General features: G+C 39.3%; 2 protein-coding genes across 11 annotated transcripts in view; both read left to right on the top strand.

The window, feature by feature from the left end:
• Positions 1–14,218, top strand: part of LOC127975434 (ADAMTS-like protein 4) — a 164,893-nt gene extending 150,675 nt beyond the window's left edge. The window contains exon 18 of the transcript XR_008157524.1: positions 14,090–14,218. The gene's annotated coding sequence lies outside the window, so the exon portion shown is untranslated. The remainder of the gene's footprint in view (positions 1–14,089) is intronic.
• Positions 745–16,281, top strand: LOC127975435 (aryl hydrocarbon receptor nuclear translocator). Of its 10 annotated transcripts, none has more exons than XM_052579487.1 (21): positions 745–1,077; positions 1,705–1,789; positions 2,477–2,515; positions 2,593–2,640; positions 3,645–3,849; positions 5,215–5,428; positions 5,497–5,599; positions 5,919–5,984; positions 6,063–6,148; positions 6,254–6,330; positions 7,070–7,204; positions 8,200–8,274; positions 9,428–9,579; positions 10,916–11,020; positions 11,167–11,236; positions 11,995–12,034; positions 12,296–12,383; positions 13,151–13,331; positions 13,615–13,798; positions 13,881–14,011; positions 14,815–16,281. In XM_052579487.1, the coding sequence occupies exons 1-21, from the start codon at positions 1,059–1,061 to the stop codon at positions 14,899–14,901; spliced, it is 2,190 nt and encodes a 729-aa protein (XP_052435447.1). In that variant the 5' UTR covers positions 745–1,058; the 3' UTR covers positions 14,902–16,281. The 10 variants fall into 10 exon arrangements, with proteins under 10 accessions (XP_052435447.1, XP_052435445.1, XP_052435443.1 ...); XM_052579485.1 differs by having other exon boundaries at positions 5,494–5,599; XM_052579483.1 differs by having other exon boundaries at positions 6,063–6,330.
• Positions 16,282–17,337: the final 1,056 nt, after the last annotated feature.

Raw genomic sequence — 17,337 nt, 5'->3', positions numbered from 1 at the left:
AATTATTAATTATTTACATTCAACATTTTACATTAACCAGGGGGTGAAAACGAGAAAAGAAAGATACATAATTAAAATGAAATGTTTAACCTGTTAACTGTCACTCACGTTTTTGATAAGATAAGATAAAATATATATTTGGGAGTCTTAGACCTTTCCAACGATATATAGTTTGTCAAGATTAGATTAGATTTGATTGTAATATAGTATAGTCAATGTAGGCGTCCCGTATACGGGACGGGGTGACAGTTATCAGGTTAATACGTATATATATATATATATATATATATATATATATATATATATATATATATATATATATATATATATATATATATATATTCACAGGGGATGCATACAACAGAAAGAAAAAAATAAACAATAATTGAATCAGATTGATGCAAAGCAATAAATAAATTTCAAAGGGTTTGGTACCTTATTACAAAACCACATAAACAAATAAGTCTAACCAATCCAGTACTCAATACTGGAATAATCTCAGGAAGATTAATTGGTATTCATTAAAAAAAAAATGCGTTAATGTATATAATGTATAGTTGTACTTTACGTCCTTTATCGGATAATTTATTGTCATTTAAGTCATTACTTTAAAATAATATTAACACAATAATAATCATAAAACAGGAAAAATAGCAAAAACTTCGAGCTGTAGATGACTGTGTCTTCTGTGGCCGCAGAGTGGCGCGTCTGAGCCGCGTGGAGACTCTAGCTTCCTCCTCTGACGCGCTTCTGCTGCTGACTGAAAGATTACGGGCGCCATCTTGGATCGGGGAGTTTTTTTTAACTGGAAAAGTCAAAGAACAGGAACAACAACGAAAAAACAACAACTATAAAACATCAGCAAACCCCTACCGTTCGGAACCGCGGCGAAAATGACACTCGCTTTGAAGTCATGACATCTGTTTTAAAATACCTTTTCGAGACTCGGACGGAGTAAAACAACAACAGACAGTGTGTAGCAGGGAGACTCCTCTCGTCAGCTGGGAAAGTTGTTTTGTTTGTGTTAGCTCGTTCGCTAACTCCTTTACCTGTCGGACATGTCATCAGCCAATCCAGGTATCGTATAAAACCCGAATGTGTTTCCCTTGAATATCTGATCTGTGTTGATTTCGCTCATCATCAGCGGTTGTACTGGTTAGCTCGAGCAGCTGTTAGCCTAACTGTTGTGATTTAGCCTATAACAGAAACTCACGGAATACGTTACGTTAACTACAAACTTGACGAACATATCCCGTCTGTCGTGAGAAAACGGGTTTGTTTTTATTAGTAAAGAGCAGCAGGAGCGGTGACAGTGTGATCTGACACTTGTGGAAGTGTGTGCTTCAGCTGGCATACACACACAGGCCCTAAACAACACACATGTGTGTGTCCCTGGAGAACTAAATCACCTTTAAAGTGGTCCAGATGAAGTTCTTAGCTATGCATATCGAAGATTAAATTCTAATATATTTACAGTAGGTAATACACAGTATATCTTCATGGAACATGATATTTTCTTAATTTCCTAATGATAAATATACCCCAGAGACTTAAGACTGCTTCTGTGCTCCAGGGTCACTTAACATGTTATGGCATTAGTATGACCTTTTGAATTTAATGCACAACTACACTATGCATTTCTTTAACCTAAAGACTACATATAAATATTCTGTGTAGTTATTGTGTTGTGTGTGTGTGTTTCAGACATGCCAGAGTCGATGGCCACAGCAGCTGGATCTCATGCTAACAGTACCGCCGTCGTGCCAAAGGCCAACAAACGACAAGCCACGTAAGTAATAATAATACATCTTGTGTATAAAGCACTTCACATTTTAAAGAAAATCTCGAAAAGTGCTACAAAAAGAGTCATAATAATATAGCACAATTAATAAAAACCAGCTGCCAATGAAGACTACCACAGAGGTGTAAACAGCTCAGAAGGACATCTATCGGGAGATGTGCAGACGTGAGTTTTCTATGAAGTGTGATTACGAGGGCAGTGGTTTAGAAGATTAATATTATGAATGTGAGCGCTTTCTTGAGTAAATGATGACACTAAACTTCTGTGAAATCGACACATTGAACTCTGAACTGACTCGAGCAGAATAATGACTGTTTTGTCTCCAGTGGAGCTGCTTTATTGAGTTTGTTTCGATGAGATAAGTTAACACTGTCACTCTTCTGTTCATTATTGTGGAGCTGCTTTCAAACTGCCGGTGCTGTATAAAGTGCTAAAAATAAATGACTTGACTGAGCTCCAAAAAAGACAAAAGCAGCATAAATACTTGCACACATTGTTCCCGCGCGTATGGCTTGGAGATAATAGAGATGTAGTTTCCCAGGAAGGACGCTGGGTTTGGGCAGCAGTAGTGTGCTTGTTTGTGCTGTGTCTCGAGTGGGAGGACAGTTACGGGAATCTTTGAGTCGTTGCCGTTGTGCAATATTCCTGACTAATGTGTGTTTCCCTGGTTTCCAGCTCGGACTATGACGACGACGATGAAAGCAAGTTGTTCAGGTGAGTCATGATGTGTGATCTGTGCCGAGCTGCCCGTCTCAGGACTGTGTTCATCAGCATGTGTTCGGTCTTCTCAGGTGTGATGATGATGGAGGCGGATCCAATGACAAGGAGAGGTTTGCCAGGTATGGACCGAGTCAGAGGAGGCTGCCATTGCCTACATGTGCTGGAGTCTTTATGATAGCCAACACTCTTCCTGTCAGCCATTGTTTGGAGGAACAGACCCAAACTCATGTCAAAGATGCTATATCAGCCCATGCTTTCTAAATGTATTTTTAAACAATATCTCTGTCTTCCTTTATTATTTAATTGAACTGCCAAAGAAAATTTTACACTAAATCGAACGCTTAAAAAATGGCACTACAACTTGTTATCCCCAAGAGCATTACTGAATGCCACTCTCTGAATTACTATAAACTATTGAAATGAACTATTTTAAACTCAAAAATCAAGTTTTTAATTTTCGTTTCATTCCAGTTTCTTTATTTATTGGTAAAAATGTATTTTTTTGGGCTATTAACAATATTTATGGAGAGAAATTAAATTTTTGCCAATGATTTTGAACCTGGCTTCGTCCAGTTTTCAGATTTCTTTGCTGGAAATCTAAGCAAATGCATGCACATTTAATTCAGTGATGCTTCGTTAGTACTTTAAATGCAAAACCTTGTGTGTACTGTGATTAATCAGTGATTTTCGCCTGTTCACACAGCGTCTTGCTTTAAGTCCAAAACACATTTCAAGTAAAATCGAAGAACAAAAAGGTTCATTTTGAACAAAATCTGTCCTAAATGTTGTGGAGTTGGTTTCTGTGGGTTGGAAGAAACTAAGTTGTCTAACACTTTATTACACCTGTTTCTTTTGAGCGTTTCTTCTGTCCCTCTCTTCTTTTCTCAGGCCGTTTGAAGAGGCTTCTCTTTCAGCTCTCATGAGATTGTTCATACACATTTGTGTTTTGTCACGGAGAGATGAGTGGCGTCTCATTTGACGAGCACATTGATGCAGTCTTTATTTGCTTATTCATCCATCTCTCTCTCTCCCTCCTCTCTCGTGGCTGTCTCTCGACCTCTTCTCTGCTCTCTTCTCCCCATGACTGCATGCTCTGCCCATCTCTCATGCCTCCTGACCGCAGGGAGAACCACAGCGAGATCGAGCGCAGGCGGAGGAACAAGATGACCGCTTACATCACGGAGCTGTCAGACATGGTGCCCACCTGCAGCGCTCTGGCACGCAAACCAGACAAGCTGACCATCCTGCGCATGGCAGTGTCACACATGAAGACGCTCCGAGGAAGCGGCGGCGATGCAGCACACAAACCCTCCTTCCTCACAGACCAGGTCAGATATCAGCTGCACTCATTACAGAAGCAGATTTATTCCTCGTCTAGATCCATCATCAGGAGTGAAGCTCTTCCTCACTCTTATCTTCTCACTTTCTTACTTGAAATAGAAAATCTCTGGTTATTTACTGACTCTCAAGTTCTTCCAGACATGTATGAGTTGTTGTTTTTTCTTCTGCTGAACTGAAGAGATGTTTTGAAGGGTGTTGGGAACAGCTGTCGGTCTCTATTGACTTCTGTAATATGAAAAGAATACCTTGGAAGTCAGTTGGGAAACAGAAACTGTTTGGTTACTGATGTTCTTCCTCTTATGTTCAGGAAATGTGAGTAAATTTTGGGCGAACTGTCCTTCTAAGAAAATCAGAAGAAAAGTTAAAAATATTTTGTGTTCCCAAAAACAGTTTGTAAGGAGGTCATCTTTCTTAAAAATGTTTTCAAAAAGACAAAACCTAAGAGGAATTCAAATTCTTAAATTAATCCTTTTTTTTATTATTATTATTTTTTTTATCTATGCAAATAATTTCCTTAAGTCAAACTTGTATTAAATCCTCAAAGGTAAGCTCTTTAATTTGACATTTTATAAATATATATTTATATTTATGGAAGGGCTCTTTTTATTCAACTTCTTTTGGACTGAAGTAATGCAACACCTGCTGACTGCAGTGATAGAGCTTGAAAGATTAAAGACAGTTTTAACATAAGTCTGATTGTATTTGACTGAAAGAAGAAAGTCATATACACCTAGGGTGCCTCGGGGGGAGTTTTCATTTTTGGGTGAACTAACCCTTTATTTTATACATTATGACTGAATGATGATACTTTTATATGCCGTCAGCATCACTGATTGTGCACGAGTGTTGCTTTAATCGATTGCATGTTTTATCGAATATTAAACGTAGACATCCCTAGTTCGCACGAATCCTTTGTGAGATCTTTGCAAATGTCCTTTCTTAATAATGTGCTAGTTAGCAAGTGTCGTGGCTAAATGCTGCTGAAGTAAACGGTTTCATAAGAACGGCTGGTCACCCCACAGAAGAGAGGGGTGGGATCAGCTGAGCTCATTAGCATTTAAAGAGACATGCACCGAAACGTCTCGCTGTGAACAGAGCTGTATTTGACGAGGTAAAAAGGGTGTTGTCTTACGCTACCATTGAGACACTAAAGTATGTTATAGACTTTTCATTAGGACCCTTAAGAATCATATTAACATGTGGGAAATGTGCATCCGATGACCCCTTTAAAAATATAGTTGTGAATTTGAAGCAGGCATTTTAATGATTCAATTCAGTTAACCATTTCATCTAAAAATGAGTCTTAAACATCATCTCAGAATATGCTCTTGTCTCTCTCTCTGTCTCTGCAGGAGCTGAAGCACCTGGTTCTGGAGGCGGCGGATGGGTTTCTGTTCGTGGTGTCGTGTGAAACCGGCCGTGTGGTTTATGTGTCAGACTCTGTCACACCGGTTCTGAACCAGGCTCAGTCGGATTGGCTGGGATCATCGCTGTACGACCAGCTTCATCCAGACGACACCGAGAAGCTCCGAGAGCAGCTCTCCACCAGCGAGAACAACAGCGGCGGTAAGAAACCACTCTTATCGCTTATCATCTCTTTCTGTTTAACTCATCTTCCTCTCTTCTGACAGTAGGCCGGATGTTGGACATGAAGACAGGCACGGTGAAGAAAGAGGGCGGGCAGGCCGCTGTGAGGATGAGTATGGGCACACGCCGCTCCTTCATCTGCAGGATGAGGTGAGGAACAGGAAGAACAGAGCAACAGAACCGAGTCCAGCTTTACTTTCACTGTTCCTCAGTGGAGCAATGATCTTCCCAAGCCGCCTCCTCCATCTCTCAATCAGCATTGAAATGCATTGCATTATGTGTTTTGATCATGTAAAGATCTCATTGATTTACATTACAGGCATTGAAATTTCATCGTACTTTTTGTCCTTGTAAATATCAGCATCTGCACCGAATTGCTTATTTTTGCTCAGTCTGGGTCCCCTAAATAAATTATGTTTGCAATTTAAACAATGTTCTACATTATGTGGATTGTAATGTGTGTGTCCAGATGTGGAGTGTGTCCCGTAGAGCCGGTGTCCATGAACAGACTCAACTTCCTGAGAAGCAGAAACAGGTACAGCAGCGCTCTCTCTGTATAAACGTGTCTCAGTCTTTAAACGGACGCTGATGAAGAGCGTCTCTCCCCCCGCAGGAATGGACTGGGTGCTCCTAAAGAGGGCGAGCCGCAGTATGCGGTCGTGCACTGCACAGGCTTCATCAAGTCCTGGCCTCCTGCAGGTAGCAGAGGAAGTGTCTATTGTTCAGAGAGAGCGGAGCTGAACTCCCCGCTGTCCAGTCAGAGCGCAACTGAGACGCATACTGTCCCTTTATCTTCTCTCTCAGGAGTGAGTCTGTCTGAAGAGGAGCCCGATAACAATCAGGGAAACCGTTTCTGTCTCGTCGCCATTGGAAGGCTTCAGGTACCTCTCCCCTTCCATTTTATTTCACTTTTCAGTGAATTAGATTTGTGTCCTATTCAAAGGAATAGTTTGCACAATTCTGTCATCATTTATTCTTAAAGGGCAAGTTCTCTCAATCGTCGTGTTGCATTGAATTATGTTTTGATCACTGAAATATCATCTTAATAAGACATTAATGGAAGATATGGAGTGACGTATTTATATTTGTTTATATAAGTATCTGCTATATTCTCATTGCAACACATTTTTGCTCTTTTTGTGCCTCTGAATGGAAAAATGAGCTGGTTTTTCATCAATATTTTCACTGTATTTCATTCTATATAAGCCTTACAGATCAAATATGAAACTCAGCCAAAAACACAAGGTTCAATAAACTGTTCCAGTTTTCTTTCAGTCATTCCAAACCTGTATGACTTTTGCTCATCTCTGAAACACAGCTGAAGATACTTTTGATGAAACATGAGAGATTTCTGTCTCTCCATTGAAAGTCCATTCCACCAAAACTTTGACCTTTTGAAAAATTAATAGAGAGATTGTAAAAGTAATCCATATTAATCAAGCCGTATAATCCAAGTCTCCTGAAGAGACCTGATTGCTTTATAGGTTAAACAGATTGAATTTACATTTACATATAATTGACATTTACTTTATTTACATATAAACGTCGAGTGTGTAAAGGATGACCGAAATGTTAGTTTTTGGGTGAACTGTCTCTTTAAGATCCTCTGTTGTCATGCAGGTCACATGTTCCCCGAGCGACACAAACATAAGTAACATCAGCGTTCCAGTGGAATTTATTTCCCGCCACAACTGTCAGGGTCTCTACACCTTTGTGGATCACCGCTGTCAGGCGATGATCGGCTACCAGCCTCAGGTAGGCCTCAAACACCCGAGTCGGGCTGGATCTCAGGCTAAAGGAAGTCATTTCTGAAGAGCAGGATGTTACGTTGACTCTGCATTAGTTGATTATAGCCGATAAGCTTCACTGTCTTTCATAATGATGCAGCAGTATTTGGTTCGGCCTTTATTATATGAGTCACTGTGAAATGTAAGTCCAAGCAGGTTTCAGATCTTTATAAGGGCTGCCCTCTAACAGTCCAGTTTCTGGTCATACAGACTCTGCGGACTGTAAAGACTCTGTTTATTTGTGTGCACTCACAATAACAACAAAACTTTGCGCTTTTGTAAAGTAAAGAAAGCAAACAGGATGTGCTTTCTGCCATCTCGGTCTGTGTGAACTTGAGTGTGAAACTCTGTGTATAGCTACTTGCCTAAAAGATGTGTAGATAATGTAATCTGTATGAAACATGCATACAGACGCATCACTACTGAGGAGATGACGAGTCAGTGTCAACGACTTCAACAAAGAAAGCACTAGTTTATCAATACATTATTAAAATGTTAATGCAGCCTCTTTACTGTTTTTCCCTTACACATTCAGAAATATTACTTCTGCGGTGCAGTGTGCCAAGCTTTATATGTGTGCTCTAGCATTTATTAGACCATTTAGGCAATCAAAAGCTCATTATAATGATTTAAATGGTATATTTATAAATGTGTGATTAGTTGACTTGTGCTTAAAATGAATGACTACTAGTCTTTAGTCGAGGGCGGGCCTAATTATATATACTAATATATATATATTTATATTATAGATTGTTTTTATGGCAGTCACCGTTTATATGATTAAAATTGTACACTTTCTTTACATTTATACATAACTCAGTTTTATTTGATTACTGATTATTAAATTAATTTAGTTAATTGGTCGTTTAAAAAAAAAAAAAAAATTCTCAGTTAGCTTTTTATGAATTTGGGAGCATCGCTGGTCTTGCAGTGTTCTCCATCTTTTGTGTTGTTGTGTGACAGGAGTTACTGGGGAAGAACGTTCTGGAGTTTGCTCATCCAGAGGAGCAGGGTTTACTGCGAGACAGCTTTCAGCAGGTGTGTATCTGCCTTTACATCACACCGTTACTAAAGTTACTGTAAGACAAATTGTAGTTCATAAAATTTCATGTAGCACCCATGAATAGAAATAATAATTTTGGGGCTTTTTGCGTTTATAAAATGACAGCAGTAACAAGATTACACCAGTGTTTAATACATTTAAACGTAGCAGTCATCAGAGTAAGGTGGTTGCTGTAAAAACTGTAAAAATATAATTCTCAAACTTACTCTAGAGCATTGTAGATCTGAAGTCGTTCGCTTTCAAGTGCCATGATTAGGAAAGTTCTGTTTTACTATTAAAGATGTTTTAATGGTTTACAGTTAAAGTGTAATTTATTCCTGTGATGCTCCGCTGTATTTTCAGCATCATTCCTCCAGTCTTCAGTGTCACATGATCTTCAGAAATCATGAAATTATGATGATCTGCTGCTTAATTATTTTCAATTATTACTTGTCCTCAGTTATTCATAATGGTTCTTCTTATTATTAATACTTAAAAAAAAAAAAAAAACTAATATATATAATAATTTGTAATAAGTAAAGCTTATAAGTATAGCTTTACTGTCACTTCAGTCAGTTTAATGCAAGCTTGTTGAATAAAAGTATTGTTACTATTATTATTATTTAAACCTTACTCCAGACTGAATGGCGATGTATCACATTTTCCACAAAAATATTGTGCAGCACAACTGTGTTCAACATTGATAATAATCAGAAATGTTTCTTGAGCAGTAAATCATCATATTATTCTGATTTCTGAAGATCATGTGACACTGAAGACTGGAGGAATGATGCTGAAAATACAGCGGAGCGTCACAGAAATACATTATTTTTTACTGTACATTTGCATAGAAAACAGCTGTTCTAAATTGTTGCTTTACATATTTCACATATTACAGTTCTCTGTATTTTTCATCATAAAAATCTACATTATAAATAAAAAAAACTCTTGTCAAGCAATTGAAAGCACAATGAAAACAGTCCACCTTCTGCACTAAATTGTTATATGGACTGATATTATGGTAAGCATTTAACTTTTGCCACATACACCAGGAAAGACACATTCTAATGTAAAGAAGAATGAAGGGCCACTTTTATCCCCAGTCCACCCTGGGACTGTTGTTCTGATGACCTCTGACCCCTGGTGCAGGTGGTGAAACTGCGAGGTCAGGTGCTCTCGGTGATGTTCCGCTTCCGCTCTAAATCCCACGAGTGGATCTGGATGAGGACCAGCTCGTTCACCTTCCAGAACCCTTTCTCTGAGGAGATCGAGTACATCATCTGCACCAACGCCAACGTCAAGTTAGTACTGAGATGCATCACATGATCACAGCAACAGATGATTGCTTTTAGTGCAAGTTACATAGTGACTTCAGTATTGAAAGACCTTCGGGGCCACTGTTTAATACTCTCAGATTGTTATACTCTCAAAGCTTCATTCCTGTGGAGGAAATCAGATGTCTGAAGGTGTGTGTGTCACGTCAATGTGTGGGACTTATTTCACCCCAGAATATGAATAAGAAGAGGAAAGTATATAGAAAAGAAGATGAATATGTAAATTAAGAAGCTTATAATTGTTTTATGTATTGTGAAATATAACATTTCAATTGATCATATCTAGCTCCTCCCTGATTCTCTTTAGCGTAATGCAGAAGTCATTTACATTTGAGTCACTAAGATTTTTATTTTATTTTATTTTTTATATAAAGAAATCTCTTCTGCTCAGTTTCATTTATTTGATCAATAATGCTGTAAAAAGAGTAATATTGTGAAATATTATTGAAATTTACAATAGCTATTTTCTATGTGCATAATTGTTAAGATGTAATTTATTACATATTTATTCCGCTGTATTTTCAGCATCATTCCTCCAGTCTTCAGTGTCACATGATCTTCAGAAATCATTCTAAATTATAAAATTTAATTTAATTTATGCATTTAATTTATGCAAAGTAAAAAAAAAAAACATTTCTTTGAAATAGAAATCATTTGGTAAATCATAAATGTCTTTTACTGTCACTTTTGATCAATTTAATGTAGGGCTGAGACGATTATAATCATAATTAATCACATCCAAAATAAAAGTTTTTATTTACATAATAAGTGTGTGTAATGTGTATAATTATTTTGTATTTTTAAAAACCCATACGTGCATGTATATATTTAAGAAAAAAATGTTATTTACATATAAAATACTTATATTTATAATTATACACCATGAGTGTACACACACATTTATTATGTAAATACAAACTTTTATTTTGGATGCGATTAATCATGATTAAAATAGTCTCAGCCCTAATTTAATGCATCCTTGATGAACAAAGTATTAATGTCTTTCAAAAACAAAAAAGGTTACTGATTCCAGACTTGTGTTTGTGGAAAGTCATCGCATCACTGAGAACTACATAAAAACTTTATGATAATGAGACTTAAAGTAAAATTTGCAGAATTGTCCTGAAAATCCAAAATTGACACCATTCAAAATATCCAAATGCCCCCCAAAATTGTCATGACATAATATGATATGTAGGTTTCTGCTTGATTTTTGGGGTCAGTTTGGTGTTTAGAGGGTGAGCGTGTTGATTCAGTTTAATCTGAGCGTTTCTCTCCACCGATCCCTGCGTCTGTGTGACAGTCGAGGGATGAATCAGGACTCCCTGTCCCCCCTGTCCTCCCCTTCACTGGGGCAGAGCAGTCCCCACTGCCCCTCCACCCCCAGCCCAGGCCAGGTCACAGCCAGGTGAGAGCAGACCAGTGTCTCTGGGGTGCTGCTGCTGTCGGTGGTGGGTCTCCTCCTGTAGGAAGCTGTAGGTGGTTGGTGGTGGGTCTGAGGGTCTGGTCTGAGGGCGGCGCTCACATCAGTGTGGTTTGCTCTTCTTCATTCAGGCAGATGCAGCAGCAGGCCGAGTTAGACGAGGGGATGGGACGAGACGCCAGTCAGCTCGCTCTCGCTCAGGTGAACACACTTCCTCTCTACACCAGTACTGCTCAGGTTCATTTATATAAAACAACACGTCCACCAATGTGCTTTACATCATCTCAATATAAAATATAATAAACAAATAAAAACAACAATCATAAAAATACTACAATTATGAACCAGAAGAATACAAATATGTCTGTAGATGTACTTTAAAATCGTGTACAGAGTCAGCGTCCCTGACATGTAAAGGTGAGCTATTCCACAGACTTGGCGCCACTTTCTGACTCAAAGGGTTAAGTTTACCCAAAAATAAATAAAAATGAGCCACCCTCGGTGTGTATGAATTTCTTCTTTTCAGACGAATCCAATCAGAGTTATATTAAAATCACTGCAGTGCAAACATCTCGAGGGTGAATGAAACACAGGTTTTTGGGTGAACTAACCCCTTTGAGCCAGAAAGTGGCGCCAAGTCTGTGGTTTTTCAAAATCTACTCTTTTAGTTTAAAAGGAAGAAAATGTGAGCATTGATCATGTATTTGAGCTGGATCGCTGCCATCTGAAAATGAGAAAAAATAACATGACTTAACAAATAAAATCAGTCACAAATGAGTTAAATGATTACAAAGCATTAGTTGTGATGTGAAGTGTTTCTGATGTCTCTAATGATTAAAAGTCATTTTTCCCGTGAGGTTTCTTCAGCACAAATGAGCTGTGTTGAGATTGAGATGAACCTGTTGACCACATCATGACGACTCTGTCTCTGTCTGTGTCTCTGTCTGTGTCTGTGTCAGGCTCCGCTGCAGACTGTGAGTGTAGTCAGTCCGGATCACAGTAAGACTCCCTACTATCACAGTATTTTTTCCCATATTATCAGATTTTGATATTTATCACAATATGTATTAATAGTATTAATGAGTGTGTGTAGTAGATGAACTGTGCTGCTGATTCATGCAGACACAAACACACATTAGACCATCGGATAAATGTCAAAAATGACCAAAAAATGTATTGTTGATACCATAGATTTTTGTTTTATTGTGATCCATCACTAATGTACAGTCACAGTGATTGACAGGTGTCCGTCTCTCTCAGACTCTAAGGCCGTGTCCTCCAGCGGACAGCAGCTCTACCCTCCAGCTGCGTCTTTCCCCAGCTCTGCTCATCACAGTGATCCCTTCAGGTGCAACACACACACACACACATACTCACGTGCAAGTACACACTTACATGCACAATACGTACACTCACACACGCATGTACTCATGCACGCTCACACACACGTGCATACACGCACACACACTCATGCACGCTCACACGCGCACACACACTCAATCACTCACACGCATATATACACATAGTTGCATGTGCACTCACACACACGTGCACGCACACACTAATGCACGCTCACACACACACGTGCATACACGCACACACACTCATGCACGCTCACACGCACACACATTTATCACTCATATATACACGCATATATACACATACTTGCATGTGCACTCACACACACGTGCACGCACACACTAATGCACGCTCACACTCACGCGTGCACACACTCACTCGCACCCACGTTTACATACATACATGCACTCACACGTGCACACTCACACTTACTCACACGCATGCACACACGCACACTCTCTTACACGCACATTCACACACACACACATACTCACTCGCGCACTGTACACACACACACTCATACACCTTATGTTTTATCCCATAGTATTTCATATACATTATTTTCTCTTGTGGACTGTATGTAAACCTCTTTTGTTTGATGTCTTATTCAGGTCAGTACTATATAAACAACAACATGCTCTTATTTTGGTAAAATAATTAACACTTTGCAGATTCTGCAGGGTGTAGGTTTGGACGTTTGGCTTCAGCTGTAAGTTGTTTTGGCGTGACCTGACTCGTGCTGTGGTCTGGTCTCAGGTCAGCTGGGATGGCTCAGCAGATGGCTCCTCACTCGGCGGGTCAGATGCTTGCACAGATGTCCCGTCAGAGCACACCGTCTGGAGTCAGTGGCAGCAACAACAGCCCCATTCAGCCCCAGACGGGTCCCACAGCGCCTCCTGGAGTCTGGCCTGCTGCACAACAGCCCTTCAACACACAGGTACACACTTAAAGTACGGCGGGAGAGTGATTACACCTGACCAGCAGTCAGACACCTTAGGCAGAAGATTATGATTTATGATTATTATCACACTACTCTTCAGATGTTTGTGGTCTGTAAGGATGATGTTTGGTCAATGCAGTGGGTAGCCGGGTGAGACACAGGCCCCGTGACCCATCGAAAATATCATAACATGTTAATTATTCCATGATTTTGTATTGTGTACAACTGATTCTTTCACAATGAAGAATGTGTTTTTGTTGAAAGTGCTCTCTTTGTCCAGCAGATGGCAGGTCAGGTTGGGAAGAGTCAGTCTCCTCAGTTCAACATGGGAGGTTTCAGCTCTGCCCCTACATCCTCCACTTCCTCTTCCTTTGGCCAGATGGGCGGGGCTTCTGCTTCAATGGCCAACGCATCCAATTACCAACAAATAAACAGCCACAGCAACCCTTCAACTAATGGATTCGGTAAGTGTTTTAAAGGATGTTTTCAATAGTGAGCAGTTTTTCCTGTTCCGGGGCTCAGGTCTGCTCTTACTCTTTGGTTCAGGTGACATGAATCAGATGGGAGCGCAGTTCAGCTCCAGGCCAGGGTGGCAGCAGTGGCAGACTCAGCCACACACACAGAGCACTGCAGACACACACCAGCAGCCTCGAAACAACCAGCCAGAGATGTTTCAGGTGAGAGGAGACCACACAACAGACATGCTTGTCTTTCAAGCCAACTAAAAAACGATGATCAGTTAGTTTCTTCATCAGGTTTGGAGAAATGTAGCATTGCATCAGTGTCTCATCAATGGATGCTCTGCAGTGAATGGGTGCCGTCAGAATGAGAGTCCAAACAGCTGATAAAAACATCACAATAATCCACAGCACTCCAGTCCATCAGTTAACATCAGGAGAAGACAAAAGATGAAACACATCCAGCATTAAGATGTTTTTAACTCAAATACAGAGTCTATAATCCATAATAACACTTCCTCCAGTGAAAAGTGTTCTGGTCTGAATCAGGAGAGAAATCAGATCAAGCTGCGTTTAAACAGCTCTAAATAAATTAGGAGATGCACTTAGGAGGAAGTGTTATTATGGATTATAGACTCTAAGTATTTTAGTTAAAAACATCTTAATGCTGGATTTGTTTCATCTTTTGTCTTCTCCAGATGTTCACTGATGGACTGGAGTGCTGTGGATTATTGTGATGTTTTTATCAGCTCTCATTCTGACGGCACCCATTCACTGCAGAGCATCCATTGTTGAGACACTGATGCGATGCTGCATTTCTACAAACCTGATGAAGAAATAAACTCATCCTGAATGGCTTGAGAGTGAGCACATTTTCTGCTAATCTTCAGTTTTGGGTGAACTATTCCTTTAAAGGAGTATAACCTCTGTCATCATGTGCGTATGATCCTCTGTGGCGCAAACGTTGACTGAATTGTGGTTCTTTATGGTTTATTCCCTCCCTCTCTCGTTCTCTTCTTCAGGATGTGATCTCCATGTTGGATCAAACCGGCAGCTTCAGCAACGATGATTTCGCCGAGATCCCCATGTTTCCTCCTTTCCCCGAGTAGTGGTCCCGCTTCCGGTCACTTCCTTTACTTCCTGTTGCTCTCTGACGCGCCATTTCTTACTCTCTTCACCAAATCGATGACAGAGCTGAGGCACAGAGGGGTCTGAAAAAGAGTGAGACTGATGCATTGTGAGAATGGAAGTTATAAGCCATAATGTGAGGATCCAGACAGACAGACAGACGTCTCTGAAATGTGTTCACTTTAAAATCATGCACACTTCGAGCACAAGCGTACACACACATGCTTTGATTTATGAGATGGCCACACACACACACACACACACTGTCTCTGACTGTGATTGTGTAGCGATTGCACTGCTTTTGACCCAATGATGAAATGTGTGAGAACTGACTTCTTGAGTCTGGCCTCAGAAAGCTGCTGTGAATGTGTCCATCAGGTTTATTGTTACGCAGAAGCTGCAGCTTGATTGCATTCTTTGTTATTGATGAATTGACTTTATTTCCATTCATAACTTGTCATTTGAATCGAATTGATTGTAATAACTGAACTGGCTCAACAGGATGTTGAATTTGATAAACAGGAAGAGGAATTCCAAATATTTCTGAATTGTAATTTTTCATTTTAAATAATCATCTAATGTAAGTCATACTTGTTAATGTTTTTAAAAACTACATTGAAATTGTATTATTTTGCAGTGTACTTATTACACATCATCACATGTTCTTACTGTAGTAAATTATGCATAATAGCATGCAGTTAACCTTGAAAAGACCCTAACATTAACTCTAATTATAATTTCTCAGTACTTAAATGTATTTACACTGTAAGGACTGCTTCCTTCATCTGTTCTGCATCCTGTTTGCTACCTCAGTTCAAATTCAGATGTGTAATAAAAGGCTTGGGATGATGTTGGTGCAGTAATCAATCAATAACGAGCAGGATCTGTGTACCTCAAAGCCATTTTGTCACTATGATAATTATTATCATAATGTTTTGTTGTAATATAAGAAATAACCTTTAATGCTTTATCTGGGCTGTTTTCCGTCGGACTTGATCTCTTCGTGTGTTCATTTGGAAATCGTTATTCTTAATTAGTCTTGTACAGAGAATATTCCTCAGCTGTTATTGGCGGGGTTTTCTTTAGATCGAAAGCTTTTTAATGAAATGTTTGATGTGTGCTTTTGGATATGGGTGTGTCTGCGTCTTTTTTCAGTATTTCTGTGCATTAAATCGAGTGCTCGTGTCACTTTTTTCTTTGGATATGAAAGGGTCAGTGCTCTGTTTTTTTCTTCTTCTGTGTTTTCACAGTTTTGAACTGCAGTTTGTGTACAACCTAGAAAAATAAATGTATATGTATGTAAATGAAATATAAAAAATACTATCTGAGTTTTTTTTATTAAATTCCTACTGTCAAAAAAATCTTTGTTGGGACCTTTATTTGAACTGATTAATACTGTATATCCAGTGAACTGTACATCACCTGTCAGTTAGCCACGTCATAATCCTTAATAACAAAAGTCAAATGGAACTGGGGTCGTATTAAAAGGGGTCATATTATGTGATTTCAAGTTTCCCTTTCTCTTTGGAGTGTTACAAGCTCTTGGTGCATGAAGTTGCAAAGACTAAAGTCTCAAACCCAAAGAGATATTCTTTAACAAACTTGAGAGTCAATCAAACCCTCCTAAAATGTCTCGTTCTAACACGCCCCCACATCTCTACGTCACAATGTGTGATGATATGAATAACACCGCCCAAATGTTCATGCAAAGAAAGAAGTCATGACTTTGATTCTCGCTGTAGTATTGTTGCTGCCAATCAGAGCACACCTCACTTTTCAGAATGATGAGCTTTGTAAAAATCAACCTGTTTCAGAAAGGCGGGGCATAGAGGAGAAACATTAATGTTTTTGTTTTTTTTAACCTTAAACCGGTTAAACACGAATACTTTAAATGTACATTTTATCAAGGGTTTGTGTTCAGTAGTTTTACTTATATGTATACAAAAAAAATGTATCACAAATAATCACATGATTGTCTGCAAACAAGCTATTTGTCAGTGCCAGGACATTTACGTTTTTATAGAGAATATTTTATAGTTAGTCACGAGTCCAGAGCCTCGATCATAACATTATAAATAGCATCTTTCTATTAGAGACCTGCAGGATCACAGCACTCATCGCAGCAGAGGCGTGTAGAGACTTGTGTGTGCGGGATGAGGGAGAATAATTAGGGTGTGATTACACTAGGCAATCTTAACCCCCAAAGCCTGTTTGGTTTGACTAGTGTGATCACTCCGTTCAGCAGTCCTTGGCTCGGTTGGAAATAGTGGACCGGTGCACAGATCTTCCGATATCTGATAAAAGACATTTATAATGTTACAGACGTTAAACTATTCCTTGAACCGCAACCTTATCGTAGTGGAGGGGTTTGAGTACTCGAGTGATCCTAAGATCTATGTTGTCTGGGGCTATATGCC

The sequence above is a fragment of the Carassius gibelio genome, chromosome B16, assembly GCF_023724105.1.
Source record: "Carassius gibelio isolate Cgi1373 ecotype wild population from Czech Republic chromosome B16, carGib1.2-hapl.c, whole genome shotgun sequence".
Taxonomy (NCBI): Eukaryota; Metazoa; Chordata; class Actinopteri; order Cypriniformes; family Cyprinidae; genus Carassius; species Carassius gibelio.
This window is presented reverse-complemented; position numbering and strand designations above follow the sequence as displayed.

Excerpts from the sequence above, each read along its gene's own strand:
- LOC127975435 (XM_052579482.1), top strand. Across the intron at positions 3,850-5,214 it reads CCTCCTTCCTCACAGACCAG|GAGCTGAAGCACCTGGTTCT; the intron begins GTCAGATATCAG and ends CTGTCTCTGCAG. Across the intron at positions 8,275-9,427 it reads TGCGAGACAGCTTTCAGCAG|GTGGTGAAACTGCGAGGTCA; the intron begins GTGTGTATCTGC and ends CCCCTGGTGCAG.